This window comes from Plecotus auritus (genome assembly GCF_963455305.1).
Source record: "Plecotus auritus genome assembly, chromosome: 3".
Taxonomy (NCBI): Eukaryota; Metazoa; Chordata; class Mammalia; order Chiroptera; family Vespertilionidae; genus Plecotus; species Plecotus auritus.
In genome coordinates this window covers 224,576,697-224,604,159 of record NC_137772.1, presented here as the reverse complement: position 1 = coordinate 224,604,159, position 27,463 = coordinate 224,576,697, and the positions used below count along the sequence as shown (strand labels likewise).

At 53.9% G+C, this 27,463-nt stretch overlaps 1 protein-coding gene across 1 annotated transcript in view; it reads left to right on the top strand.

Moving 5' to 3' along the window:
* Positions 1-27,463, top strand: part of EFCAB6 (EF-hand calcium binding domain 6) — a gene marked incomplete at its 5' end in the record, with an annotated part of 176,794 nt that overhangs the window by 17,232 nt on the left and 132,099 nt on the right. Inside the window, 5 exons of the mRNA XM_080660273.1 lie at positions 6,928-7,016; positions 8,987-9,053; positions 19,487-19,623; positions 21,885-22,031; positions 25,040-25,149. Coding sequence (XP_080516399.1) covers positions 6,928-7,016; positions 8,987-9,053; positions 19,487-19,623; positions 21,885-22,031; positions 25,040-25,149 — 550 coding nt within the window. The remainder of the gene's footprint in view (positions 1-6,927; positions 7,017-8,986; positions 9,054-19,486; positions 19,624-21,884; positions 22,032-25,039; positions 25,150-27,463) is intronic.

Below are 27,463 nucleotides of genomic sequence, written 5' to 3'. Positions count from 1 at the left end.
TCCAACACAATGAGTACACTGGACGGTATTGATTGTTGACCCTGGTGAGTGCGTGGCTGCCTGGGAGCTGCGGCCACCGCCCAGTGTCACCAGAGTGTCACTGGCACCGGAAAAGAACAAAATTCAAAGTACAGTTTCTAATGAATATGTATCGCTTTCTCACCATCATCCAGTTGTAAAGTATAAGTCACACCATCGTAAGTCGGGCCTTTGGCATTTCAGCATTTGTCCTTGTATCCCAGGGTTACTGAGTATCCACTATATGCTCGACCCAGTGCAGAGCAGCCAGACGGGGGCCGCCCTTGAGGGGATCCCTGTCCAGTGAGGGAGCTATGAAAGGGCTGATAGTTGCCCCCAGACAGAGGCAGTTACAGGGTAGTGTGGGAGTTAGAGGAGGGAACACTCCCTAACAATGAGGAGTGGCAGTCCAGGAGGGCTTTCGGGAGGAGGGGGTATTTAACTCGAGGGGAAACATCTCAGAATACCTAAATTCTTAGGGAAAATACCTAAGAATAAAGTTAACCAAGGATGTAAAAGACCTGTACTGGGAAACGTATAAGACACAGAAGTAAGAAATGGAAGAAGATACAAATAAGTGGAAGCATATGCCGTGTTCATGAACGGGAAGAATTAACATCTTTAAATAGTCATACTACCCAAAGCAATCTATTGATACAATGCAATTCCTAGCAAGATACCATTGGCATATTTCACAGAACTAGGGAAATATTACAGAAATTTCTATGGAGCCACAAAAGACCCTGAATAGCCACAGCAGTCTTGAGAAAGAACAACAAAGTTGGAGGAATTATGCTACCTGACATCGAACTATACCACCAGGGCATAATAATCAAAACAGCATGGCACTGGCATAAACACAGCCATAGAGATCAATGGAGCAGAAGAGACAGCCCAGAAATGAACCCACACCTTTATGGTCAATTAATACGTACCTACATTTTAAATAAAAGCTTTATTAAGAAAACATTTACATATTATCCAATTCACCATTTAAAAATATACAAGTTAGTGGTTTTTAATATAACCACAGAGTTGCGCAACTACTCCCTAATTCCTGAACATTCCACCACCCCAGAGAGAAACTCCGTATTCCGTAGCAGCCTCTCCTCACCCCCCTTCCCACCCCCGCTCCCTGACAACCATTAATCTACTCTGTCACAACAGACTTGCTTGTCCTGGACATTTCCTATAAATGGAACGGCACATTGTAGGATACTTTGTGCCTGGCTTCATTTAGCATGTTTTCAGGGTGCCTCCGTGTTGTAGCTTGAGTCAGTGCTGCCCTCTTTTTATGGCCTTTTTAATCATACTCCGCTGCATGGACAGGCCCCCTTCTGTCATCAGGTGAGGGACCTTGGAGTTGTTTGCACTCGTTGGCCTTTGTGAACAGTGCTGCCATGACCGTTCATGTACAGATGTCTGTGTGGACATGGGTCTTCCCTCCTCTTGGGTACACACCTGGGAGTGGAATTGCTGTGTCATACGCTAATAATGTTGTTTTATTTTTTTCACACTATATTTTTTTAAAATAAATCTTTATTGTTCAGATTATTACAGATGTTCCTCTTTTTTCCCCCCATAGCTCCCCTCCACCTGATTCCCCACCCTACCCCATGCCCTTACCCCCCGCCACTGTCTTCATCCATCGGTGTAAGATTTTTGTCCAATCTCTTCCTGCACCCCACACACCCCCTTCCCCCAAGAATTGTCAGTCCACTCCCTTTCTATGCCCCTGATTCTGTTATACTCATCAGTTTATTCTGTTCATCAGATTTTTTTTATTCACTTGATTTTTAGATTCACTTATTGATAGGCATGTATTCGTTGTCATTTTGTTGTTCATAATTTTTATCTTTACCATTTTCTTCTTATTATTCTTAAAGAATACCCTTCAGCATTTCATATAATCCTGGTTTGGTGGTGATGAACTCCTTTAGCTTTTTCTTGTCTGTGAAGCTCTTTTATCTGACCTTCAATTCTAAATGATAGCTTTGCTGGGTAGAGTAATCTTGGTTGTAGGTTCTTGCTGTTCATCACTTTGAATATTTCTTGCCACTCCCTTCTGGCCTGCATAGTTTCTGTTGAGAAATCAGCTGACAGTCGTATGGGTACTCCCTTGTAGGTAACTAACCGTTTTTCTCTTGTTGCTTTCAAGATTCTCTCTTTGTCTTTTGCCCTTGGCATTTTAATTATGATGTGTCTTGGTGTGGTCCTCTTTGGATTCCTCTTGTTTGGGGTTCTCTGCGCTTCCTGGACTTGTAAGTCTATTTCTTTCACCAGGTAGGGAAAGTTTTCTGTCATTATTTCTTCTAATAGGTTTTCAATATTTTGCTCTATCTCTTCTTCTGGCACCCCAGTAATTCGGATGTTGGTACGCTTAAAGTTGTCCCAGAGGCTCCTTACACTATCTTCATATTTTTGGATTCTTTTTTCTTTTTGTTTTTCTGATTGGGTGTTTTCTGTTTCCTCATATTTCAAATCTTTGGTTTGATTCTTGGGGTCCTTTGGTCTATTGTTGAATTTCTGTATATTCTTTATTTCAGACAGTGTATGCTTAATTTCTGACTGGTCCTTTTCCATTTTTTTGGCATTCTCATTAAGATCCTTAAAGGTCTCACTAAGTTCCTCAGAGGTTTTTAGCAGATTCTTGAGTAACCTTATAAATGTGGTTTTGAACTCTATGTCCAGTAGTTTGCTTTCCTCCATTTCTTTCATTCGTGACATGTTTCTTTGTCTCCGCATTTTGGCCGCTTCCCTGTGTTGATGGGGTGGTTTTCTGTGGTAGGTGACCTAAAGGGCCCAGTGGTTCAGCCTCCCCAGTCACCTGAGGTGGACACTCTTGGTGCACCCCTTTGTGGGCTGAGTGCAAAGTCTTGTTGTAGTTAAGCCTTGATTGCTATTGGTACACTGGGAGGAATTGACCTCCAGGCCAATTGGCTGTGAGGACCCGCTGTGTCTATAATGAAAGAACTGCGCTGGAGACACGCTTATGGTGCAGGACTTGTTTCAGTGGGGCTTTGGTGCTCACTGAGTCTGCCTCTTGAGTGTGTCACTTATGTATGTGAGGAGTTGAAATCTGGTGTCGTCTCACACTGACCACTAGGTACACTGGCTCCTGGATCTCCAGTGGGGTGCAGGTCAGCTACTGTCTGAGTCCACCCAGCAGGAGTTACAGCGAGAACTGCAGATTTCTCCTCTTTGCTTGGGGTTTGGAGGTTTTGGAGCTGTCTGACCAGAGCTGCAGTTTGTTAGGTTAAGCTGCGATAGGGCAGGCCATTTATATGCAAAAGCTGCTGTGCAGAGCTTGGGTGGGTTTGTAAATTGTGCGGGGCGGGGTCTCAGAGAATCACTAGGCTAGGGCGTGGCCAACAGCCATGGCTGCCAGTCAGCCGCCTCTGCGTCCCGCGCCCCAGCACAGTGAACAATGATTCCTGCACGCACCTCTGCAAGAAAGCCACCCTCACTTTTTGATCCGATGGCAGATGGTCCAGCTTCTCCCTGTAGGAGTCTGGGTCCCCAGAGTATCGCCAGAAACTGGAGTTCAGAGTAATCGGGAGCTTGTGTCTCCATTCCGGTTGAACAAAACAGTGTACCCAGTCGCCAGCTGCCAGCCCGATTCGCGTGCCTCTGTACCTCAGCTTTTCCGCGCTTGTGCACGTCTCAATGCTCTTTTCTCTCTCCTTCTAGTTGTAGAACTTCTACTCATCCAGCTTTCCCATGGTTCTGGGTGATAGACGTTTTGTCTTTTAGTTGTAGTTTTGGTGTGGTTGTGAGAGGCAGCACGTACAGGTGTATACCTTATGCCGCCATCTTGGTTTCCCTCTGTTCTTTTACTTTTAAAGAGCGTTTGCCCTTGCAGAGAAAATCTGTTTTCTCATAGGCTTGATTGAACTGACACTTTATACCAAATGGAAAATAAAAACATTATTTCCTGTTAATGTTTCCTATATTCATGATCTGATGTTAATTTAAAAATTTGACAACCTTCCCATGCTAATCAGCTATGCAGGAAGAGGAAAAGCACAGAAGATGTGAAATGCGTATCTGTTTTTAAAAGCTACATCTGTCTTTAAAAGAAGTTACTGAGAAATGCTGAACTTCAGAGATTAAAAAAACACACACAGGTCCTAGTAGTCTAAATGAAAGGCATGTTTCTCTGGAACCGCGAGCTCCTGTGACGTGTGTGAATCAGGGAGGCTGGAGCCTGGTGCCTGAGCAGGAGGCCACGGTCACCAGAGTGAAGGGTGCGGCTTCTCTTCCCAGCCCCGCAGTCCAGGGAGCATGAGGCTTTTCTAGATCTTTTAATGACGAATCCGTGTGATGGTACAACCATTCTTCTCCTGCGCTTAATGCCAGCCTAATGGGAAACTCATACAACTGGTAAAACATTTCAAGGGAACGTCCCCCTTCAAATGAGGAAAGAACTTCCCAGTTAGAGTGAATTTACTTGAGCTTCAATTAAAAAAGAATTATCTACACTAATAAAAGAGTAAGATGCAAATTGACCATACCTTTGCAATGCGCAGCAGCCAATCAGGAGTGAGTATGCAAATTAACCCAACAAAGATGGTGGGTTAGTTTTCATACGTAGGTGCCGAGCAGCCAGCGGTGTTCAGCACCGCCCCAGCCACTCAGGGCCTCTGGGTTCGTGGAAAGGCGGAAAGGTGGCTCTGGGCTGGAGCCAAAAGGTGGCTCCAGCCAGAGCAAAGGCAGTGCTGGCAGCCAGGGTAAGAAAGGCCCATTCTTGCATGAATCTTTGTGCATCGGGCCTCTAGTATATATATATTTATTTCAGAGAGGGAGGGAGAGGAAGAGAGAGATAGGACCATCAATGATGAAAGAGAATCATTGATCAGCTGCCTTCTGCTCGCCTCCTCCTGGGGATCGAGCCCACAACCCAGGCATGTGCCCTTAACCAGAATCGAACCTGGGACCCTTCAGTCCACAGGCCAATGCTCTATCCACTGAGCAACACCAGCCAGTGCTTGCGCTTCAGTTTTTAATGTTAAGAACCACGCTGGGCATGTTTGACTTCAAGTGTTGTGATCAGGCCCGCACCTAAGTTTCTGTTGACAGGAAGATGAGGGTAAGAATACGGCCTTGGTCTCTGAGTGTTCATGTAGCAGTTTTGGAAGAAGTTGGCTTGGGAAATGGATTCCAGAGAACAGAAGCAGCTCACCTGGCCCGTGGCTGCACCAGGTGGGAGCGGCGTCTCTGCAGACCTTGGCAGCAGGTATATTGATTTTCCAGCCGCCGACCCGGCCCATCCAAGACTCTGCCCTCAGCCCCTCGCCGGAGGACGGTTTTCATGCATGAACGTTTTTGCCGGAATCACGAGTGTTGGAGGCGAGTTCCCAGCAGATCCTCTCCTGTGGACAGCACCCATGGGGTCTGAGGTGTCGGTGCGAGGCTGACCATCACAGATGTCTCTGCCTTAGGCCGTCAGGACAGCATGGAATGTGCCGGAAGCCTCAGGAGGCTGATGGCCTGGCTGCTTCCCTGGCGGGTGGTTCATGGGGCGATGAGCCTGGCTCTGCAGCATGGGGCTGGCCGGCCTTGATGGCAGTGCCATGAGGGGAGGCCACACAATGTCAGCCCCGCAGGGGTTCGCCCGGGCTGCCTGGGAAACTCACGTGGGCACCGGGTCTGGCACCCGAGCCCCTGGGGAGTGTGAGCTCTGCCGGCGTTTTCCTGCTTCACCCACTCCCTCACCACCAGCCGCGAGGCGCCCCGAGGAGCTGCACGGGGATGTCCACCCCAAGTTAGGTCACCTCACAGGCCCGTCAGGTCAGAAGCCCCGGGTCCTCCCGGGAAGAGCTGCTCAAAGGACCCTCCCTTGGGCGCCCTCTGGCGGGGGGCACGTGCTGAATGGAGGGGAGGTGTCCACTGGGGAGCCGAGCAGGCCGCTGGGCTCCAGGGGGAACCTGAGGGCCGAGGGAATGCGGAGCCGGTGGGCAGACCCGGAGCCATCACCACTGGGCAAGTGCGCTCCGTGTGCTGCGTGAACGTGAATAAATACATCTCTAATGATCACATGTGTACCTTCATTTTAGTTTGATAGTTCCTTTGGGGGCCGGGAGAAAAATTATTTTCACTTTTTAAAAAATTTGCCTTTTTACTTAGAAGTAATTTCAAACTCCAGAGCATTTGTCAGAAGAGGAAGAGTGTGGGTGGGGCCCCTGTCGCACTAACAGCGCCCATACCCTCTCCCCCCATGTGCCAGGGTGAACATGTGACCTCACCTGCTCCTCCTGTGACCTTTCCTTGTGTGTGTGTGTAAACGGTACTGTACATGATGCACACGACTATAGACATAATGTTTTTCTGAGCCATTGGAGAAGTTGCTTGTGTTTCTGGTTCTTCTAAGTAGTTCAGTGTGTAGACTAAGAACTGTCCTCTTACATAATCACAGTACAGTTGTCAACAGCAGTAAATCAGACATCGAGGGGTAAGTTAACAGTCTTGACGCACTTGACCCAGTGATGTCTGCTAGAATTATGAATTTAAGAAGGACTTTTTCTCCCTTAAGACAGTCTGATGTACACAGTTTCCCGGGCACTCAGAGGGTACCTGTGCTGTTCCTCACCTCTCGGGACCCAAATCCATCATATTCATATTTATACATAGATGATGTGTATTAGCACATATGTCTATAAACATATTAGAATATATTTTTGCTTTATTTTTTAGGTAGATCTAGATTTAGATGATTTTGTAGAGAACGTGTTGACGTTTAATTAAGCGCACCCTGGCATTCTTGTTGTTTGCACCTGGTTTGCTGAGCACGAGCGTCACTCAGCCCCTGGTCTGAGCAGCGGTGTCCCACCCACATCACCTCCGCCTGCACTGCCCCTGGCTTGGGTCCGAGTCCTCTAACAGGCTGTCCTTCTTCCTGTTTGAATGCAGATCTCCCTCACCAGCGCTGGTGCTGTTCCGTACCTCCAATTCCTGTCCAGGTTTGGCGGGGTGGACCTAAATGTAAATCTTATAAAGTGGTAAGTGGTTTTCTTTTATTGTTGTTCCTATGAAAACGTGCAATTTGAAATGATAGGAGATAAGACATAGGGTCATTAGAACTGATCATGTCAACAGATATATATGGAAGACGTGTTGGTAGAACTTGTCCCTATAGAATTTAATGCCCGACTGGCGTGGCTCAGTGGTTGCGCAGGGACCTATGAACCAGAAGGTCACAGTTCGATTCCAGTCAGGGCACAGGCCTGGGCTGTGGGCTTGATCCCCAGTGTGGGGCGTGCAGGAGGCAGCGGATGGATGATGCTCTCCCATCATTGATGCTTCTCACTCTCCCTCTCGCTTCCTCTCTGAAATCAATAAAAACACACACCTATAGTTAGCAAGTTGAATGAATCTCACGGACATAAGAATGAGCAAAGGAGCAAGAAACAAAGGAATCGCCTATTCACGTGACATACAAGAAAGCTGGACTGTATTTTTGAGGGGTAATGCCCGGGGGGGGGCAGTTACAACCAAGTAGAAGGAAATGACACGTTAAGTATTAGGATGGCGGTTACTAGGAGGAGAGGGAATGTTAGGATTGGAGAAGGACACATGGGCCTTTTGTGTTTGGCCTTAGTTCTTAATTTGGGCAATTGTTAAACAGGCTTTGCCTTAATTGTAACGAAACTGTGCATTGTTGTATGTATGTTCTGCAAATGGGTGCTATTTCATAGTACCAATTTAAAGCTCAGTGAGTTTGACAAGCAGATTAGACACAGCCCAAGAGGTAAGCGGCCTGGCGGACCGGGCAGGAGAACGAGCCGGAACGCAGCTCCACACCAGAGGCCCCTCAGGTCCCGTGCGGGGCATGAGAGATGGGCTGGGAGTGACAATGCGGCCGAGGACTTCCCGGAACTGGTGAAAGGTGCTGATCCAAGAAGCCAGGTCTCAAGCAGGATGAACAACAGGAGTAGAGACAGACCCCAAAGACAAAGCCAGGTGTCAACACTGAGACAGAAGTGACTTCTGAAGGGTCACAGAGGAAACCCGGAGGGAATGGGTTAATCCCCACCACACTGAAAGAAGCCGCTGCCTCCCTGGAGCTGTGTGTCTCAGGGAAATAGCTTCGGAACTTTCAGGATGGAAGTGAGGACGTTCTCCAACAGAAGTGGGTTTGGCCCCAACAGACCCAGCAAAGCAGTTCTGAGGTCCCACTCTGGCAGACCGTGGTGCATGAGCACTATCCCACGTTTAAAAGTGCACAGGGCAGCCCTGGCTGGTGTGGCTCAGTGGGTAGTCAGCCTGTGGACTGAAAGGTCCCAGGTTTTATTCCGGCCAAGGGCACATGCCTGGGTTGGGGGCTCGATCCTCAGTGTGGGGCATGCAAGAGGCAGCCGATCAATGATTCTCTTCCTCTCCCTTCCTCTCTGAAATCAATCCTATATAATAAAGAGCTAATATGCAAATGGTCATCACGCCGTCACGCTGTCATGCCGGGGCCAGGGGACCTGAGGCTGCACTGGGGGACCTGAGGCTGTGGCCCCCACCCAGCGGGGTTTGACAGAGGACCTGATGCTGTGCCCCCTGCCTAGCGGGGCTTGACGGGGGACCTGAGGCTGCACCCCCCACCCTGCAGGGCTTGATAGGGGTGGGGCTGGCTGGGTCTGGGTCTCATGCGATTTCGAGGTGTGCACGGGTTGGCAGGGACTTGACTCTGGATCCTGTGGCGTGCCCCAGACTCTGACAGGAGGGAGCTTTTCATATAGATTTTATTAATTTTCTTTCATCTCTGACACTTCTATTATAGAGAAAGGGCAAATAGCAATATTAAAATATTTCCTCTAATTAATTCCCTTTTAATGTACACAAATTTCATGTACCGGGCCACTAGTAAAAATATAAAAAATTAAAATGCACAGTTTAGCAACCCTTCTCATTTTGATCTCTGCATGCCCTATGTCAACATTGACTTGCTACATTTTAACAAGTTTTTCTTTTTGTCCCGAAGGGGCAATGGAGGCGAAGTGAATGGCGGCCGGACACTGAAAGAACTGGAAACCCTCATAGGAGACAAGGTAACGGAGAGCTCGTCAAACGCTTCCCCACCCTTCAGCGCCGTCACTGTGAGCAGCGGGAGACGGGAGACGTGCAGCCTGTCACGGGCTTGTCGTCTGTGTTCCCAGGTCAAAGCTTTCGGCTAAACAGAACTTACAGCGGCCGGCCCGCTGAGCGCCCCGCAGAGGTCCCGGGATGTTAATGACCTTCCCATTAACTTGCGATCGTTATTAGTGGGGCTGCCCTTTCTGGTTTTGTCCCAGACTGAAGCAGGGTTTTCTTTAAAAAGAGAAAACTCCCATTTTTTAGCAGTAAGTGCCAATCACGTGCAGCACAGTACCAGCAACCAGGGGACTCGGGGAGATCCACGGGAGGGGGTCACAGAAGCGGCCTTGCGCTTAGAGAAGGAGCCCGTAGCTTCGCCCCGTTTGCTGATTGTGGTGGGTGTCACAGCACCCAGCTTGTGGGGGGGGCAGGAATGGGGGGCCATGTTCATGGCATTTGGGGTTTGGAATCAGACCCCTTTTTAAAATGCATTTGAACCTGTCAGTTGCACGAGCAGTTTGAGAATCGTGGCTTAATTTATTTGATTCAATATGTTGGTTTGAAATGTGACAAATTTTCTTTCTTTTTTGAAGTCTTCTGAGATTTTCATACATTTGAATATCAAAAATAGCCAGAAATCTACAAAATGTGTGTCTGAATGTTCCTGGCGGATGCTGTGCGCACCAGGCCGCGCATCTGCGCGTGATCGTGTGGGACATTGTCTGCTCCTCACACCCAGCTCCCCGGGCTCCAGGGAGGCGGGCACCTGCTATACGCACTGGCTTCCTCCATTGGGGTCCATTTGTTCTTCTGTAAGAAACACGGCACATGATCGATGTTATTGGTGGGGTACATCTTTAATTGGTGTCTTCATAAACAGGGTTAATCATGAAACTCTCCCAGGAAAGTCGACTGTTTGTGACACTCGTATCAACATAAACACGTCGTGGATCAGGAACGCCGCTGTGTTACCGTGGAGGGTGTGGACGTGAGGGGGGTAAATTACTGAGAATGATGGGAAGCTGAGGGGGACCTCTCACTGACCATCCTTTCGCCCACGTCCTTTTCTAATCCCAGCCCTGCCCTGTACCCAGGGGTGGGAGAGGCCCATCCATGGGCTAAGAGTCGGTTTAACCCGTGCAGTTTTCGTCAACTTCCAGTGAGAAGAGAAAGGTGACAGGCAGAGGCGGAGGAGCGGGGGTGGAGCTGAGCCCGCATCCCGGCAGCTCGGGGTCTGTCATCCCTTCTGCAGCTTGAACTGCTGGCCCAGGTTCTTCCTTGACCCCGGCCCTGGGCAGGCAGGGGGCGTGGGACCAGGCAGGTTTCTGCCACTTCAGCGGTGGCCTGGGGCAAGTCCTCGTCATCGTTTCTTCATCTGTCAGCGGGGACAGTCACACCCACCTGAGGCGCTGCCATGTGGCGTGGCGTGGCGTGGCGTGGCGTGGCATAGTGTGGCGTGAGTACCGCAGCAGCACCTGGCGGCTTGGACCGTGCAGCTGCCAGCGTTAGGGCAGCACTGCAGCTTCCTGTGAGTGCGGCGTCTCCTTCCCCACCTGCAGAGGGCAGAGCAGAGCAAACCTGCGCCTCGCCCTGTGCTGTGGGCAGCGCCCTGGAGCTGAGGCCTGGTGCTGTGCGTGGTCCACACCCTGGGTGGGGCTTTCGCTCCCAGCTCAGAGTCATCGTTTCATCACATGGGCGTTCGGGAGTCTTCCTTCCTTTCTCTCTCGGCACCGGGCACCAAGCCCTCACATTCCTGCCAGCTCCTCGGCCTCCCGGGCCCCCGCCTGCCGGGGCCCAGCTCCATCCCTGAGCGGTGGCCACGCCCGAGGCCCCAGACTCGGGGCTTTGCCTTCTTCAGGACGGAAAGGACGGAGGCCAGGCGTCCGTGTGTTGCCAGGCGAACCACCTTTTGGTCTTCTTTCCTTGTTTACCTGTGGTCAGTCCCTCACTTGAGGGGAAGGTGGAAGCGAGGAGAGGCTGGCGAAGAAAGAGCAGCTCGCCTGGCAGCTCCTTGGATGCGCACTGGTAATCACATCCAGGGCTGCCGGCCGGACGGCGCTCCCAGGCCTGCACAGGAGCCCGGCGCATGCCCACCCTCCCGAAAAAAAAACACAACACACACTGTTCTGGAGCGAGGCCCAGAGTTCAAGAACGTGGAACTCAGTTAACATGGGAGAGAAAGGATAAACAAACACCCTGAGCCCAGGCTGTGAGCTCCGTACCACGTAACCCCCTGATCAGAGCGCTGTTCCCAGCCCGGTGCCATGGTGTCCGAACATCTGGTCTGCCAGCCGCCGTGACCGGCGTGTCTGTCGGGCACCCACCCAGTGGTCTAGCCCGTGTTCGTGGGGCACCCTGGCTGCCTCGGGCATCCAGAAGCAATCAGGAAGTGAGGAGAGGCGGCCTGCTTGCTTGGTCTGTGATACCCCAGAAGGAAAAGACAGAGATGGGTAGGTTCGCTTCCTTAAACAGCTGGATTTTCCTAAAAACAAGACATTTAAGAATTACGGCTTGAGGAGTAAAGAAACGAGTCACAGCCACGCTGTAAACGTGCCCCGCCATGATCACAGCGCGGCGCCCGAGCGGACGCACCGCCTGCCGCGTGAAGAGACTCAGGCCCCGAGCGAGGCCCTTTGCCAGGCGCAGGCGTTCGGTGATTCCCGGCATCTCCCGATCCCGCGCCCGCTCCGCCCCGCGCTCCAGGTGTGGATGGCTCTGCGGCAGATATTTGAACACATCTCCTCGCTCACCTGAAGGGAATTAGCATATCGCAGAGCTGTTGGGACAGATTGCTGGGAGGCGCTGTCCTCCCGCGGAGACGCCTGTCAATCACAAGTGTCACAGCTCCGCCTGTGCCTGCACCCCTCGCAAGGAGATGGCGCTCACGTGTGCTCTAGAGGATGTCACCTAACAGGCACGCGCCGCTTTATGAAAATGAAGCTGCAAACACTCCTCCTCCCGGACCGATGCGGTTGCTCTAGTGCTGACTTACCAACGGCTTCCTCGGGAGGCGAAAGCAAGGGTTCTGTTACATCAGAATTGTTTCAGGCCAAGTTTATCTTTTTATTTATTTTTTAAATAACGTTTCCTGTGTGCGGCAAATCCACGCACAAATAAACTTACAGGGTGAGTGTTTAAAGCGGGGCGGGGCCGGGGAGCAGGCGGGAACCCTCGGACCTGCCTCCCTGGGTGTGCGGCTGAGCGGCTCTCACCTGAGTGGCTGCGCAGCGAGTCTCAGCCGCTGTCTCCTGGGCTGTGAGACCGGACAGCATCGCGAGGTCTTGTTGAGCTTCTGTGTGAGAGTCAGTATGAAATGAACTCACCTTAATGCGGGACGTTACTCAGAAAACCAGGCGTTTGCGTTGGGAGGAGGTGAGACGCGAGTTCTCGTGCGGACAGTTAAATGGTGGCCATTTATGGTTTAAAGCCACAGAGCGGGAGGGCAAGAGGCCGGATGCCGATGGCACCCACATTCAGTCTCTTTCTCGGGGCTCGGAGCGGGTCCTGGGGAGGACACACATGCGGTTGGGTGTGGGCTCCCAGCGGCGCCAAGAGAGCTCCCTGGGAGGTGTTTTCTGACTCCACTGCCTATAATTGTGTATTACTTTATATATGTTTATTGATTTCAGAGAGGAAGGGAGAGGGAGAGAGACAGAAACATCAATGATGAGAGAGAATCACTGATCAGCTGCCTCCTGCATGCCCACCCTGGAGATTGAGCCCACAGCCCGGGTATGTGCCCTGACCAGGAATCGAACCGTCACCTCTTGGTTCATAGGTCAATGCTCAACCACTGAGCCACGCTGGCTGAGCTGAAATTATGCATTTCTTTCTTTAACACCAGGCCACTCTGAGATTTCCTGGGAGGGCCACCTTCTCTGTCCTGCCCAAGTTGAGCTTCGGTGCTGTGGGTGGGTCCCGGCGCCTGCTGTGAGCTCAGGGGCTGTTTCCTGGTGAAAAGCGCAACGCTGCAGGGCCGGGCAGCGGGCAGCGGGGAAGCTTCGGAAGAGCAGGAGGTGGAGCTCCAGGTGGGCCGGGGGGCGTTTCAGTGTGGAGGACGGTGAGGGGCCTGCGGGTAGCTTTCGGGACTGAGTCTGGGGAGAGAGGGGCCCTGGCAGTGGGCTGTGGCTATGTGGCGGGGCAGTGAGAAAACCGGCCCTGTGGGGAGCTGTCTCCCTAGGCAGGATGGGCCGATCAACTTAGAAAGGCAGGCTGGAGAGGAGGACGGAAGGATCTGAGGCCTGGCATTAACCCCGATGCCGGGCAAGGTGTGGGGTGGGGATGGTTCATGGAAGGTTTCGGGTGGAGGTGGCATGGGCAAGGCGGTGTTAGGAGGTGGTGCCAGCAGTGCAGCGGGTACATCCAATGGGAAGGCAGCGGAGGCAGGGCATCTGCGACCAGACCCGGACTGGACCCGTCACTTGTACCATCAGCCACATCTGCTGAGCGCCCCTGGGGCGCGGGAACATGGTTCCTGGGGAGTGGCTTGCCTTCCTGTCGGGGTGGCCGGCCTGTGGGTGTGGGCTGGTTAGAAAGACAGGAGGGACGGGAAGTTTCCTTCTAGATCTGGCTCCTACAAAGCCCAGCTATTGGTACGCAGCTCCGGCTGGTCTTCCTGGCTGTCGGGGTGCAGGGGTGGGTAGGGTTCTCCTAGAGGTCCTTAAGCTGCACGTGGCAGGGACGCATTTTAACAATGAATCAAGCATGCGGGAGGTTTGCGTGGCCTGTGCTCATAGAACAGCAAGTTGATCTTTTCGCTATGGCTGCGAGGAAACCCCACACCAGAGTTTTGGGTTTTTGCTCCGTGATAGCAGCTCTGATGTTTAGGTTGCCTTGACCTTCTAGTCGGCCCCCTTTTCTCCGTGTTCACGGGTCTCGTGTGGGGTCTCGCTGTGTGAGCGTGTGCCAGCCTCGGTCGAGGCAGTGATGCTCGCGTGCAGGGAGCATGCGCAGTCCTGGGCGTGTGCCTGGGAGCCCCAGGGTGGTGAGAGCAGTGCCACCGAGGTGGAGGTGGCGCCGCCGGCCGCTCCGCCCACCGGCCCCGAATGGAGAGTTTGTGTTTATGAGGTTCTGAATGCGCTCTAATTTTTTCCTATCTGGTTTGGCGCATCGCTACCAGCTGGTAAATAGGAAATGTTCACGGTAGGAAGCCAATACTCTGCAGAGTGTAAACAGATGGAACTGATATAAAGTGACAAGTTAGACGGTGCTGGGAGAATACGGAGCCAGACTCAGAGCGTAGCAGGCAGGCCGCTCGCCCCGTTCCGGTCCATTTAGTCCCGAATGGGCTTCCTGTCTGCACAGCTGTGCTTTCTTCGTCCCCCGTCCTTTCTTCTAGTTGATAATGACAATTTCAAAGAAAAACTTTAATTAAAGATTTTATACGAAATAGCCAAAAGTAGAATAATAAGGGAAATGAGCATTGATGTGTTTATTGTAAGAGAACTCCTTTTTCATGGTTTCATTTAAAAAATGTACCCCTTAAGTTTAAAATGAATGTAGCCGCGGTGACAGGTGCGCGGTGAGCAGGGGACAGCGAGACGGTGCTCGGCTGGGAGGCCCTCGGCTCAGGCCAGGCGGTGTGGGCTGCCTCCCACTCCCACTGCCGGAAACCAGGGCAGACGGGCAGAAGCCAGCCGAGCAGGAGCGGGGAGGGCACGGCTGTGAAGGCTGAAGGTGTGCACAGGGTCCCGTCTGGCACGAAGAACCACTCCTCCCGGGGAAGGGCCGGCCAGAGAGCCTGCCGGCCGAGTGGGGATTCGGGCCCCAGGGAGGACACATTAGTTAGGCCTTCTCTCACCTCCTTTAACATCGGGGTGCTCGTATTAATTTGGGCTCACGGCTTTCCTTCTTGGAGGTCTAAGCGCTGTAAAATAAATTTAGACAAAGAACTATGGGGTAACAACCACACCCACTGTGAGCAGTTTGTCGGCCATCCGCACGGAGTGGGTGCACGTGTGAGCCGCGTGCGTGGGCTTCCGCTGCGCACTGTTCCCTGCAGGCACTGGCGAAGCTGCCTGCCCTGTCCGCAGCCTCTGGTCCATCAGCAGTTCCATCGGCACCGTTTACTGAGCATGCTCCCTGGGGCACTGCGCCCGAGCTCACTGCTCCCCCCATGCCGATGCAGCGCCCAGGGCATCCCCTCTTCACAGACGAGGAAACGGAAGGCGAGGCCGCTGTCCCATGGTCACCCAAGTAACAGCGCGGAGCATTCGAGTCTCATTTCAGGGCCTGCTCTGCCCCGCGAGTGGGAAGCAGCTCCTGGCTGGTCCCGGCTGCTGGATGGGCTGGGACAGGTCTGGCTCAGGGCAGGAAGGGGGTTGGCAGAGAAATCGCTGGGCAGTTGGGCGGCTTCTGCAGAGCCTCGGGCCATTTCCTGAGTCTTTGAAGTCCCCCCTAACTGTTGTTTCGGTTTCCTTTTTAAATCCTCGGCGCTTTCCTTGTGTTTGTGCACAGAAGCCCTGACACTAACCTCTCAGATATGAGCGGGGGCGCAGGGGAGAGTGTGGGACGGTCGTGAGCATTGTTTGGAAATACAGTAAATATTTTTATTTTCACAGACCAGACGGTCTGTTCCGTCCACTTACTCAACTGCCCGTGCAGGGGAAGCAGCCAGAGGCAATCCTTCCTATATAATAAAAGGCCAATATGCAAATAGACCGAATGGTGAAACAACCAGAACAACTGAACAACCGGTCGCTATGACGTGCGCTGACCACCAGGGAGCGTGTGCAGAACATGGCGGGCGTTGGCTGCAGTGGGATGGTGGTGCAGGTGAACGGGGACGCCAGACCAAGGCGGGGCACTGCTCGCTGTCATTGGGGCGAGTCTCTGGTGGTTACTGAAAATTCTTTGCTCACGTGTGCCACAGTCCCGCCCAATGCTTGCACCTGCAGCTAGCGCCAGCCCCTCTTGCACCTGCTGCTGGTGCCTGGCGCTGGTCCCAATCACTTGGTGCCATCAGTGGGTGCGAGCGGCTGCCAGCCCTGATCGCCCCTGAGGGCTTCTCCACTTCCCCCTGCTCCTGAGGGGTGATCAGGGCAGCAGCTGCTGCTCGCACCCGCTGATGGTGCCGGCCCCAGTCGCTCTGCACCATCAGCGGAGAGTGGGGCCAGCACCGTCAGTGCATGGGGCTGCCAGCAGACAGGGGGCCGGGGGCCGTGGCAGGAGGGGCTGGGCAGGGGCGCGGAGGATGGGCCGAGACCCGCCCCTGTGCCTACTGCAGCCTCATGGCCCACAGTTCCCTTCAAGGTCACGAATTTGTGCACTGGGCCCCTAGTATGTAAATAAAGGGGCATGGTGGCGCCAATAACATTTACTTAGGAGCCTGGAGGGTGGAATCCATATAACGTTCACATGTCACAAAATACCACTCCTGTGTTTTCCCCCAAGCATTTAGAAGTGGAAAAACCACTCTTTGCTTGGAGGCACACAAAACAAGTGGCCAGTAGCTTGCCGCACCTGGAACACAGGAGAGGGACCGGGCCCTTAGGCAATGAGGCTGGGCGGCAGGGCACCCTGTCCTGGCCTGTCTGCGCACTCACAGGGCACGACCACATTCTCTTCTAGAAGCTTGCTGGATGTGTGTGTGTGTGGGGGGGGGGGGGAGGCGGGGGGCGGGAAGCAGGAGACAGCGCCCTCTCCTTCCATTAACTGTGCCCCAGTTTCCCCCCAGAAAGCAGTGGGGGTTTGAAGGGTGGGAATGGAGCACCTGGAGAGCAGAGGCCAGAAGGGAATGGGGAGGGAGGCGAGATGTCAAGGTGGAAGTCACAGAGCAGCGACCGATGGAAGTGGGATCGGGAAAGCCACAGAGCGGGCATCCGAGGGACATGGCAGGGCCAGGCAGAGCGGCGGGCAGCAGACGCGGCATGTGACCGCTCAGCCGATAGTGTGAGCGCCCGCTCTGTGAGGACACGGCAAACAACCAAGTCCCCTTCCTCGGAGCTTCCGTTTCTGCGGAGGAGGAGACACACGAACAGATACTGAAAGAAGGATGAGTGTGGAGAAGAGAAATGAGGCGAGTGGTCACAGGGGTGAGGGTGCGCTTCAGTGCAGGACGGGAGGGGGCCGTCTCTCGGAGCAGGTGGCAGGTGACACCCCAGGGAGGCTGGGAGGAGCTGTCCGGCAGAGGAGACAGCGCACACAGTCCTGGGGGTGAGCCACTTTGCGTGCGTGAGAGAGAACTCAGAGCCGAGCAGCCCGACAGGTCGTGTGTGTGTGTGTGGGGGGGGGGGGGGGGGAGGGGCGGGGGCAGATCATCTAGCCCAGTGGTTCTCAACCTTCCTAATGCCGCAACCCATTAGTACAGTTCCTCCTGTTGTGGGGACCCCCAACCATAAAATTATTTTCATTGCTACTTTATAACTGTCATTTTGCTACTGTTATGAACCGTAATGTAAATATCTGTGTTTTCCGATGGTCTTAGGTGACCCTGCTAGCGATGGTCGCGACCCACAGGTTGAGAACCGCTGCTGTAGAGCCTAAGACCTCGGAAAACACAGATGTTTACATTACGATTCATAACAGTAGCAAAATGACAGTTATGAAGTAGCAACGAAAATAATTTTATGGTTGGGGGTCCCCACCACAGGAGGAACTGTATTAAAGGGTCGCGGCATTAGGAAGGTTGAGAACCACTGGGCTAGGGCGTGGCAGGCAGGTGAGGCCTTTCCTTAGTGGGAGGGACCCTGCGGGCTTGTGATGGGAAGTGGGTCAGTACACAGCCCGGGACTGGGGGGGGGGGGCATGGCCACTGGGACCCCCGCACAATTTGCTTCCCTCCCACCCTGCGCAGGGCCGATCTTGACAGCGTGGCCCTCACCGACGCCTTTGCTAAGCCTCGCCATCTGCAGCTCAGCGCACATCCTGCCAAACTCCCGTCTGACAAATGATAAGAGACTTGGAGACGCCGCCGGCTGGGTGGGGCTCCGTGCCAGCCTGGCTGCTCCCCGCGCTCCACGCTGCAGAGCCATATGGGTTGCTTTGCGTTTTAAAAAGCACATCGCCTCGTGCCCTCCGTTTCGCCGGGGAGGTGAGCGGGATCTGGCCGCAGACCAGGTGCGGAGGGTTTATGTGGCCGTGGGAGCACGTGGTCTCTGTGGCCGGGCCTGCACATTCCGACCAGGTGCTGGAGCCGAGGGGACACCCCCCAGCCATGGGCCCCCTCCTCCTCGCTTGGCGTCCCCAGTGTTTGATCGTTTCTGCCAGTCTCTCTGGCGGTTAGAAGTGGGAGATGTGCGTGGAACCTCGCAAGGGACTTGCCACGTAACCGCCACTCAGGTGACGGTGGTGCAGTGACCCTGTTGCATTCGGGAGGGCCCTGCAGAGCTTTGCAGGCAGGTGCCCAGGCTCCCGGGGAGGCCTTCGCCAAGCAGGGGAGGGAGCCGTGAGGGGGCGTGAGCGGAGCTGCGCTCGGAGCAGACATTCCGGGGAGACAGTAAGGACAAGCATTGGTTCGTTGGCGAGAAGTGCTTAGAGGAAGCTGGGTGGGGTCCTTCCTATCTTATGCACGTGCCCAGGGGGGGCCATTGTGATAAGACGTTTGGGCCGAGACCCAAGTGAAGTGGAGAGCAGCCAGAGGCTCCCTGGGCAGAAGGTTCCAGGCCCCGGAACAGAACATGCAAACGCCGGATGCCGGTTCTTGTTCCCATGGCAGCTTATGTGCCTTCTCTCCTCTGCGGGGCGGGGTGGTTACGGATTGACTTGGGTTCGAATCCCAGCACCGTCAGCCACTAGCCAGGGATGTTGGGTGGCTCACATGGCCTCCCTGAACCTCAGTGTTATCCGACAGTGGGGAACCGGTCCTCCTGCCTCCCCTGAGTCAGCCACGTGGCTCTGCGCTGGGCACACGGAGCCCCCAGGTGTCTCTTTCCTCTAAATACTCACGGCTGAAGGGCAGGTGCTCAGCTCGGCTCTCTGCGTCTCCACGGGCCTGCGATGCCCTTCATGTGTGTGACACAAGCATGCACTTGCTGTGATGAATTTTAAAAATCAGACGGTGGAAGTTCAGTCATGGTTCCATTCAGCTCCTAGTAAGAGCGTTTGCACGTGGCTGTGAAGAGTAGAAGCTGTCACGTTCAGGCGGCGGAGCTGTGTACCAGTCCCGGGCACCAAAGCGGCTGCTTGCTGTGGCCTACAAGGGGTGGATTGTGCATGAGACTTACCGCTTCACAGCAGAAAGGGCGGTTAAAAAACTTACGGAGACGTTTTACAGAGAAAATTGCCTTGACAACATTCCATAAACGCAGTGTCTTCCTCCCCTTCACATGCTGCTCTGCAACAGCCATGACTGTGCGCTCTGAAACGTGTTCTTTTACAAGAAGCGTTCAGAAGCGTTCACGTTTCTCGTTCCCATTTTGGTTTTCAGCACCGGATCTTCTGACCTTTCCTCAATGGCTTTTCTACGCAGATTTCTAAAAACATCAAAGCCGTGGTCCGCGCCCTCAACCTCATCGACGTGAACAAGACGGGCCGGATGCAGCCGAACGAGCTGCGGCGGGTCCTGGAGACCTTCTGCCTGAGGATGTCGGAGGAGGAGTACAGGAAGTGAGTGAGGGGGCGCCCCGCAGCCACACGGGGGGATGGAAACCATTTCCAAAAGGGGGCCTGTCGGTTCCTCGGATCCTCACATTGTCCTCCCTCCCTCCCTCTGTCTCCACTCTTCCTAAAAGGGGCCCCGTTCGCCATCCTTCCCACGTTCACACGGCTCTCCATGGAGTCTCCACAGGGAGGGCTGACGGCTCTAAGTCCTTCAGCACCCAGGGTGGGAGTCACTGGCCTGGGACTCCCTGCATCTCCAGGAAAGTGACCCAGCACCAGCTGTCGCGCTCCTCCCGCCGGCTGGCACCATGCCCTCCAGCCCCGGTGCTTGCCGCTCACAGCCTGGGGTTAAGAGAAGGAAACTGTCCACATTTATTCTCGAGCTGACATGCTCCCGACTGGGTCTCCACCCTGACTCCAGTTAACTGTCTCGGAGGACTGTTCCTGCTGGGGTTGGGGCGTCCTGCAGGGGACAGCGAGGGACAGAACCTTCAGCTGCTCCGGCCGTTCAGAAGCCCTGCCACGTGCCCTGAGGGCAGCTGCACGGCATTGAGTGGAGCCTCCAGGAAACTCTGGGTCATGTAGAAGCAGCCCGGAGCTTGCTTCGGGGCCACTTGAGGTTTGAATGGAAGCCACTAGGAGGATCCATGTTTAACTTTACTGACAGAGGGCTCAGCCCGAGGCTCTCCGGCTCCTCCCCTTCCCACTTCTGTCAACACCCTCCAGGCCACCAACGGGAGTGCCAAGCCTCAGTGGTTCACCCCAACACTGATGTGGCTATGGAAATGGCTCCCTGTGGTTCTTTGCACAGTATTTTTAATTTTTTAAAAATCAATTTGAGAGAGAGAGAGAGAGAGAGAGAGAGAGACATCCATTTGTTGTTCCACTTATTTATGCATTCATTGCTTGATTCTTGTATGTGCCCTGACTGGGGATCGAACCCCAAACCTTGGTGTATGGGGACAATGCTCTAACCAGCTGAGCTACCCGGCCAGGGCGTCCTCGCAGCAGTAACGAGACATTGTTGACTCTGTTGGGGGCAGAGGCCTCGCTCCTGTGGCCGGGAAGTCAAGAGGGCGTGTGGCTGTCACAGGCACTGCAGGGTCTGAAAAGCAAGGAGACATTTAAAAAACGGATATCTCTCAGTCTTTTGAATAATTCCTTTTTTCCTCTTTATCACCCACCTCAGAATATAAAAGCCATAATAGATGTTTTAATTTTTACATCTTCCCGGCTGGGAAAGTGTCCAGAATAAGATCCAAACAAAACAAATTAAATAATTTTGTGCACGCAATTATAGAACACAAGCAACGCTTTAAAGCCGGCAATCAAAAAGCAGAACTGTTTTATTTGACAATAAACCTTGCGTTTGGCACTGCCGTCTCCAACCTAGTAAATCTATAAAAAATGCCGCTGTCTGCTTCCCCATCTCACAGTACTGAATAATAAAGGGCTCCACACGTTTTTATTTGAGGTTTCTTAAGCCTCAGAAACAATGCTGTGTTTGTGATAAGGCTGCGAAGCGAATGGATTGCCTTCCGCGAGGATGGAGACGCGGACCATCAGAGCAGCCATTTCCTCAATTGCTTTAATGCTTTTCTGCGGAAGCTCAAGCACACCCTCTTCCCCCGAGAAGCTGCTTCAGGATTAGCGTCGCCTTTTCCGTTTTTGAGCACGAAACACAGTGCATTTTTGAATCCTCCCTGTTCGTTTAATCTACTGGCGTTCTGTTTCATTTCCGCCGGCAGCGCTTGGGGTGGCGGGCGTGGCCTGGGCTTGGGGTCGGGCACCCTAGTAGTCCAGTTTGTGCTCTGCCCTCCCTCATGGTTGGGCCTCGGGAGGTTCTGGGGCTCTCTGAGACTCAGTTTCCTCTTAAAGAAACGGAGGCTGGGGAGCCTGCCTGGCAGGGATGGTGTGAGGATTCCACGGACGGACGTACAGAGCGTGCCTGCGGCACCAGGCATGGATTCGGTGCCAAGCGTGCCCGCGATGCTGTGACCGCAGTGGTGCCATTGGCGCCCCTCTCGGTACGGAGCTCTCTGCAGGCTGCAGGATGCCGTGCAGCGATGCGGACCAGCGGCGCGGAAACACTCACCCGGTTTTATACCTCATCACCGATCCCGAGACCCAGGGGCTTTCCTTTGCTCGTTCCCATCTTGCACCCCTTGCCCTCCACTGCCTCACAGGCCACAGTGCTGGGATGCAGGTGAAATACTGGGTGAGCAGCCTGGAGACACAAACGCCCTCGCTCCTTCCCTCCTCACCAGGGGCCCGTCGGCTGCCCAGGCCGAGGAGCCCCCGGCTCAGGTCCAGCTGGTGGCCCTAGAGAGGCTGCGGGTCAGCTGGTACCTGTCCCTTTGCCCTTACAGTCGGCCTTCCTGCGCCACCGACCTGTCTGGGGTCTCTGTGGGCGTGTGAGTGCAGGTCCCTGGGAACATGGCCTGAGTTGTGGCATCTTAGGAGCGATTCTGTCTCCCAGGCCTTTATTCTTATAAAATAAAATAAAAGTAAAACACCCCGCCCAAAAAACCTCTGAGCTACTGCGCCCTCAGGCGGGCGGGCGGGCGGGCTTCGCTGGGGGAATGTTATCTCGCCGAGGCCTCACGTGGGTTCCGTCTGTCCGTGCGCAGTGTCTGTGCAGCGGGCATTAGGAGCAAATACCAGTCTGAAGGGTTGCTGGTTTTCACAGCAGATGGTAGGCTGGTGAGGAGATTTCCACCAGCGCCCCGCTTCCCTGTGGCAGCTGAGCAGCCCACACTGTCTAGAGTTCTGAAAAAGAGAGCGTTCGGGCCGCCTCCTGGGTTCCCGAGCTACAGCCTCTTCCCAGGAGACACCCTGTGGGTGAGGGGGAGCCTCAGGGGCTTCAGCGCTGCATCTGGCAGCTGTCAGATCTCGGGAGAAGTTTCTGAGTAGAACAATAGGCAGGATTCATCGCGGCGGGAACAAAGGTGTGCACTGGGATGAGTGCAGGATGTCTTTGTTAAATTTGGAAAACAGAAAAATAAATACTTTACGTGATAATTACCAAATTTGTAGAAAGCAGCATGAGATTAGGTAATTATAGAAACCATCGCATATGGGGATAATGTAAACCAAACCTTTAAAAACTGTCATCCTTCCTATCTAATAAAGAGGCCATATGCTAATTGACCATCACTCCGTCACAACGATGGCTGCACCCACAGCTGAAGCCAAGTTCCCATAAGGAGCCTTAACGAGCAATCAGCAGGGACCTGAGGCTACGCCCTCCCCCACCCCCCATGGGTCTGGACAGGGGACCTCAGGCTGCGCCACCCGCCTAGCGGGGCTTGACGGGGGACCTCAAGGTGCGCTTCCCGTCCTGATGCTGGGCTAGGGGACCTCAAGCTACTCCCCCTGCCCCAGCGCCAGGCTGGGGGACCTCAGGCTGCACCCCCCACCAGGTGGGGCTTGACAGGGGACTTCAGGCTGCACCCCCCACCCCGACACCAGGCCGGGGGACCTCAGACCGCACCCCTGCCCAGCAGGGCTTGATGGGGGACCTCAGGCTGCACCCCCCGCCCCAGCATCGGGCCAGGGGACCTGAGGCTGCGCCCCCCTGCCTGGTTGGGCTTGACAGGGAACCTCAGGTTGTGCCCCCCACCCAGCGGGTCTTGACAGAGGACCTCAAGGTGTACCCCCAGTGCTGGGTCAGGGGAACTCAGGCCGCACCCCCCACCCCAGCACCAGGCCGGGGAACCTCAGACTGCACCCTTTGCCCAGCAGGACTTGACAGGGGACCTCAGGCCGTGCCCCCCGCCCGGTGGGGCTTGATGGGGGACCTCAAGATGTGCTTCCCGTCCTGGTACTGGGCTAGGGGACCTCAGGCTGCGCCCCCCACCAGGTGGGACTTGACAGGGGACTTCAGGCCATGCCCCCCACCCCGGCACCAGGCCGGGGGACCTCAGGCTGCACCCCCCTGCCTGGCGGGGCTTGACAGGGGACCTCAGGCTGTGCTCCCCACCCAGCATGGATTGACGGGGGACCTCAAGGTGCATCCCCAGTGCTGGGTCAGGGGAATTCAGGCCGTGCCCCCTGCCAGCAGGGCTTGATGGGGGACCTGAGGCTGCAACCCCCTGCCAGTGGGGCTTGACGGGGGACCTGAGGCTGCGCACCCGCGCCTGGCAGGGCTTGATGGGGGACCTCAGGCCATGTCCCCCACCTGGCGGGGCTTGACGGGGGACCTCAAGGCATGCCCCTGCCCTGGTCTGGGCTGGGGGACCTCAGGCCACACCCCCTGTCCTGGCGCCGGGCCAGGGGACCTGAGGCTACATCCCCTGGCTGGTAGGGCTTGACAAGGGTGGGACTGGCCAGGTCTGGATCTAGCCCAATGGGGACGGGGGCCGGCCGGGTCTGGGTCTCATGCAGTTTTGAGGCGCATGTGGGTGGGCAGGGACTTGACTCTGGGTCCTGTGGTATGCCCCAGACTCTGACAAGAGGAAGGTTTTCGTATATATTTTACCAATTTTCTTTCATCTCTGACACTCCTATTACAGAAAAAGGGCAAATAGCAATATTAAATTATTTCCTCTAAGTAATCCCCTTTTAATGTGCACGAATTTCATGCACCGGGCCACTAGTTTTTAAATAAATGTAACAATGCAGAAATTATCTAGAAAACCATGTATCAGGTGACAGACTGGAATAACTAGAAGAAAATTGCAAACATCCTATTTATCTTAACTTAAAAAACAGCGTATCTCCATATAGTTCAGGGAGAAACATTGGTTATGCTTAAAATTTTCTCTTTATATGTAGAAATCATAGCGTGTGCCAAGAAAAGTACTCCCCCCAACCCCCACACCCCTGCTGCAATTAACGGCTTGAAACAGTATGTCATGCTGGCTTCAGTTTCTCTGGTGAAAGGACACGTTTGGTCAAGGTGATGGGCTGTGTTGTCCCTGCACCCAGCTCTGGGTTCTCTGATGACTGCAATTTTAACCAGAGAAGCTGTCTCCTGGCCCAGCTCTGGCCCTGACCATTCCCCCCAATTATGACAGGAAAGTGGAGCCTACTTTTGCTCTGAGGCCGGCGTGGCTCCTAGGCAGCACACATCCTGGCTGCCCCTCCTCCTGCCACAGAAAGACGGCCCCATAGGCGTCCCAGGCAGAGCCTTCCCCCTGGGCGGATCCTGAGGCAACCCTGCCCCGTTGGCCTCCACGTGCATCTGTCCCATTAGACTCCATGCACATCCACCTATAGACAGAGGGAAGGGCTCTCCTCAGAAGTATCTGTTTTTATTAAAGGGTAACATTTCCTGGGGTGCACGTGTAACTCCAGCTCTCACTAGAAACACCGTTACCATGAACACCACCCCTCGTGTGGACGATGCCTTAGTAACAAACGTGCTTCATTTGTAGTCTGTCTCACAGTTGCTGGTCACTAAGGAGTATTTCTGTTTTAGGTTTGCAGAATACTACAGCATTAATAAGGACGCCTCAGTGGATTATAATGCCTTTTTGAAGAACCTCAGTATAAATAATAACTTACACCTCAAGTATTTGGGAGAGCAAGGTATGTATTGTTAAGTATAGGGCTAAGATGTCAGTAGCCTTGGCATGCAAGTCCTATTCTGTGGACCTGCCCTGAGGAAATGGTGTTGAATATGGAAATTATCCCCAGAGGAGTCCTGGGATCATGCAACATCAGAGTAACATGAATGACTAACAAGAGGAAGGGTAAGTGAGCCACAGCGCACCGCACAGTGCGGTGCTGCCATGGGCCATGCTCTCCACGAAGGTCACGGGAACATGGAAAATGTCTGTGGAATATCAGCAAATTGTTGGAAAGAAATTCCAAAATACAGATTGTCCTTAAGTGATCTGTCTCCAGGTGCTGTTCAATTCTTTCTGCTGCTTCCTTATTTTCATAAGTTTTTGATAATGAAGATGTTATTCCTTTAATGGTGAGGAGAATCCTATCTAATAAAGACGGAATATGTGATTTGACCATCACGCCGTAACAAAGATGGCTGTGCCCACAGCAGAGGCAGGGATTCCATAACACAAGATGGCTGCGCCGCAGTGGAGGCCGAGTTCCCTTAATGAGCCTTAATGAGCAATCAGCAGGGACCTGAGGCTGCGTGGCACTGGGCCAGGGCAGGGGACCTGAGGCTGCACCCCCTGCCTGGTGGGGCTTAACAGGGGACCTCAGGCCATGCCCCCCACCCCAGCACCAGGCTGGGGGACCTCAGGCCATGCCCCCCACCCAGTAGGGCTTGATGAGAGACCCGAGGCTGCACCCCACGCCCCGGAGCCAGGCCAGGGGACCTCAGCCGCACCCCCCGCCCAGCGGGGCTTGACGGGGGTGGGTCCGGCCGAATCTGGATCTAGTCCAATGGGGGTGGGGCCAGCCGGGTCTGGGTCTCGTGCGATTTCAAGGCACATGTGGGTGGGCGGGGACTTGACTCCGGTTCCCATGGCGCCTCAGACTCTGACAGGAGGAAGATTTTCATGTACAGTTTACTAATTTCCCTTCATCTCTGACACTTCTATTATAGAGAAAGGGCAAATAGCAATATTAAAATATTTCCTCTAATTAATCCCCTTTTAATGTGCATGAATTTTGTGCACCGGGTCACTAGTCTCACTATGAAAGGGCAAAGAGTTGAGTCATTTATGTTGGTCATGCACAGCCAGGCTTATGCAGGCTGAGAACCTGGAGAAGGAAAAGTGTTTCTTTTTTTAAAAACATATTTTATTGATTTCAGAGATAAAGGGGGTGAGAGATAGAAACATCAGTGATGAGAGAGAATCATTGATTGGCTGCCTCCTGCACGCCCCCCAATAGGAATCAAGCCCACAACCCAGGCATGTGCCCCGACTGGGAATCGAACCGTGACCTCCTGGCTCATAGGTCGATGCTCAACCACTGAGCCACGCAGGCCGGGCAAGTTTTCCTTCCTTTGTCCCAGCCATGTCAGCAGCGCCCAGAGCTGTCCCCTGCTGGCTGGCTCTTCAGGGGCAGGGCCCGGGCCCCTCCCTGAGGCCCAGAGCTGTCCCCTGCTGGCTGGCTCTGCAGGGGCAGGGCCCGGGCCCCTCCCTGAGAGCGCGTGTTTGAAGGATGCCAGCGGAGATGCCCCCTGGAGGGCCCTGTGCTCCCCTGAGGCCAGTGGTGTCTTGCCTCAGAGTGTACCGCCTGTGATTGACGCAAGAGGGCTTGTTGCTGTCTGGTTTCAACTTAACTCCGCACAGCAGGTATCCCCCGGGCACCTTCTGCTTAGCTCTGCCTCGCTGGCAAGCTTCACCTGACAGTTCTGAGTTCAGCTCGGTCTCTAACCACGAGAGCTTATGGCGGACTCCAGGGCTCTGCTTTCAGAGGCCCCTGGCTTGGGAATTACCAGACAAGGACATCTTCCAAGGACCCTTTCATCCCTTACATTCAGTTACGGTGCAGGTCCTGCTCTAGGCCCTTCGCTGGGCGCAACACCGAGTAACACACTCTGTGTTCAAGAAGTGTGTGTGTGGCCCGGCCGGCGTGGCTCCGTGGTTGAGCATCGACCCATGAATCAGGAGGTCACGGTTCCATTCCCAGTCAGGGCACATGCCCGGGTTGCAGGCTTGACCCCTGGTGTGAGGCCTGCAGGAGGCAGCTGAGCAATGACTCTCACTCATCATTGATGTTTCTATCTCCCTTTCCGTTCCTCTCTGAAATCAACAAAAAGTACTTGTTTAAAAAGTGTGTATGTGTGTGCATTCATATGGGGCAAGTATATTGTGTGTATATTAAATAGGGCAGGTGAGGTAAAATAAGTCACATAAAGAAGAAGTAATACTAAAAAGCACTACTGGTGTCCCAGAAGTGTACACACCCTTAAACAGCTGACAGC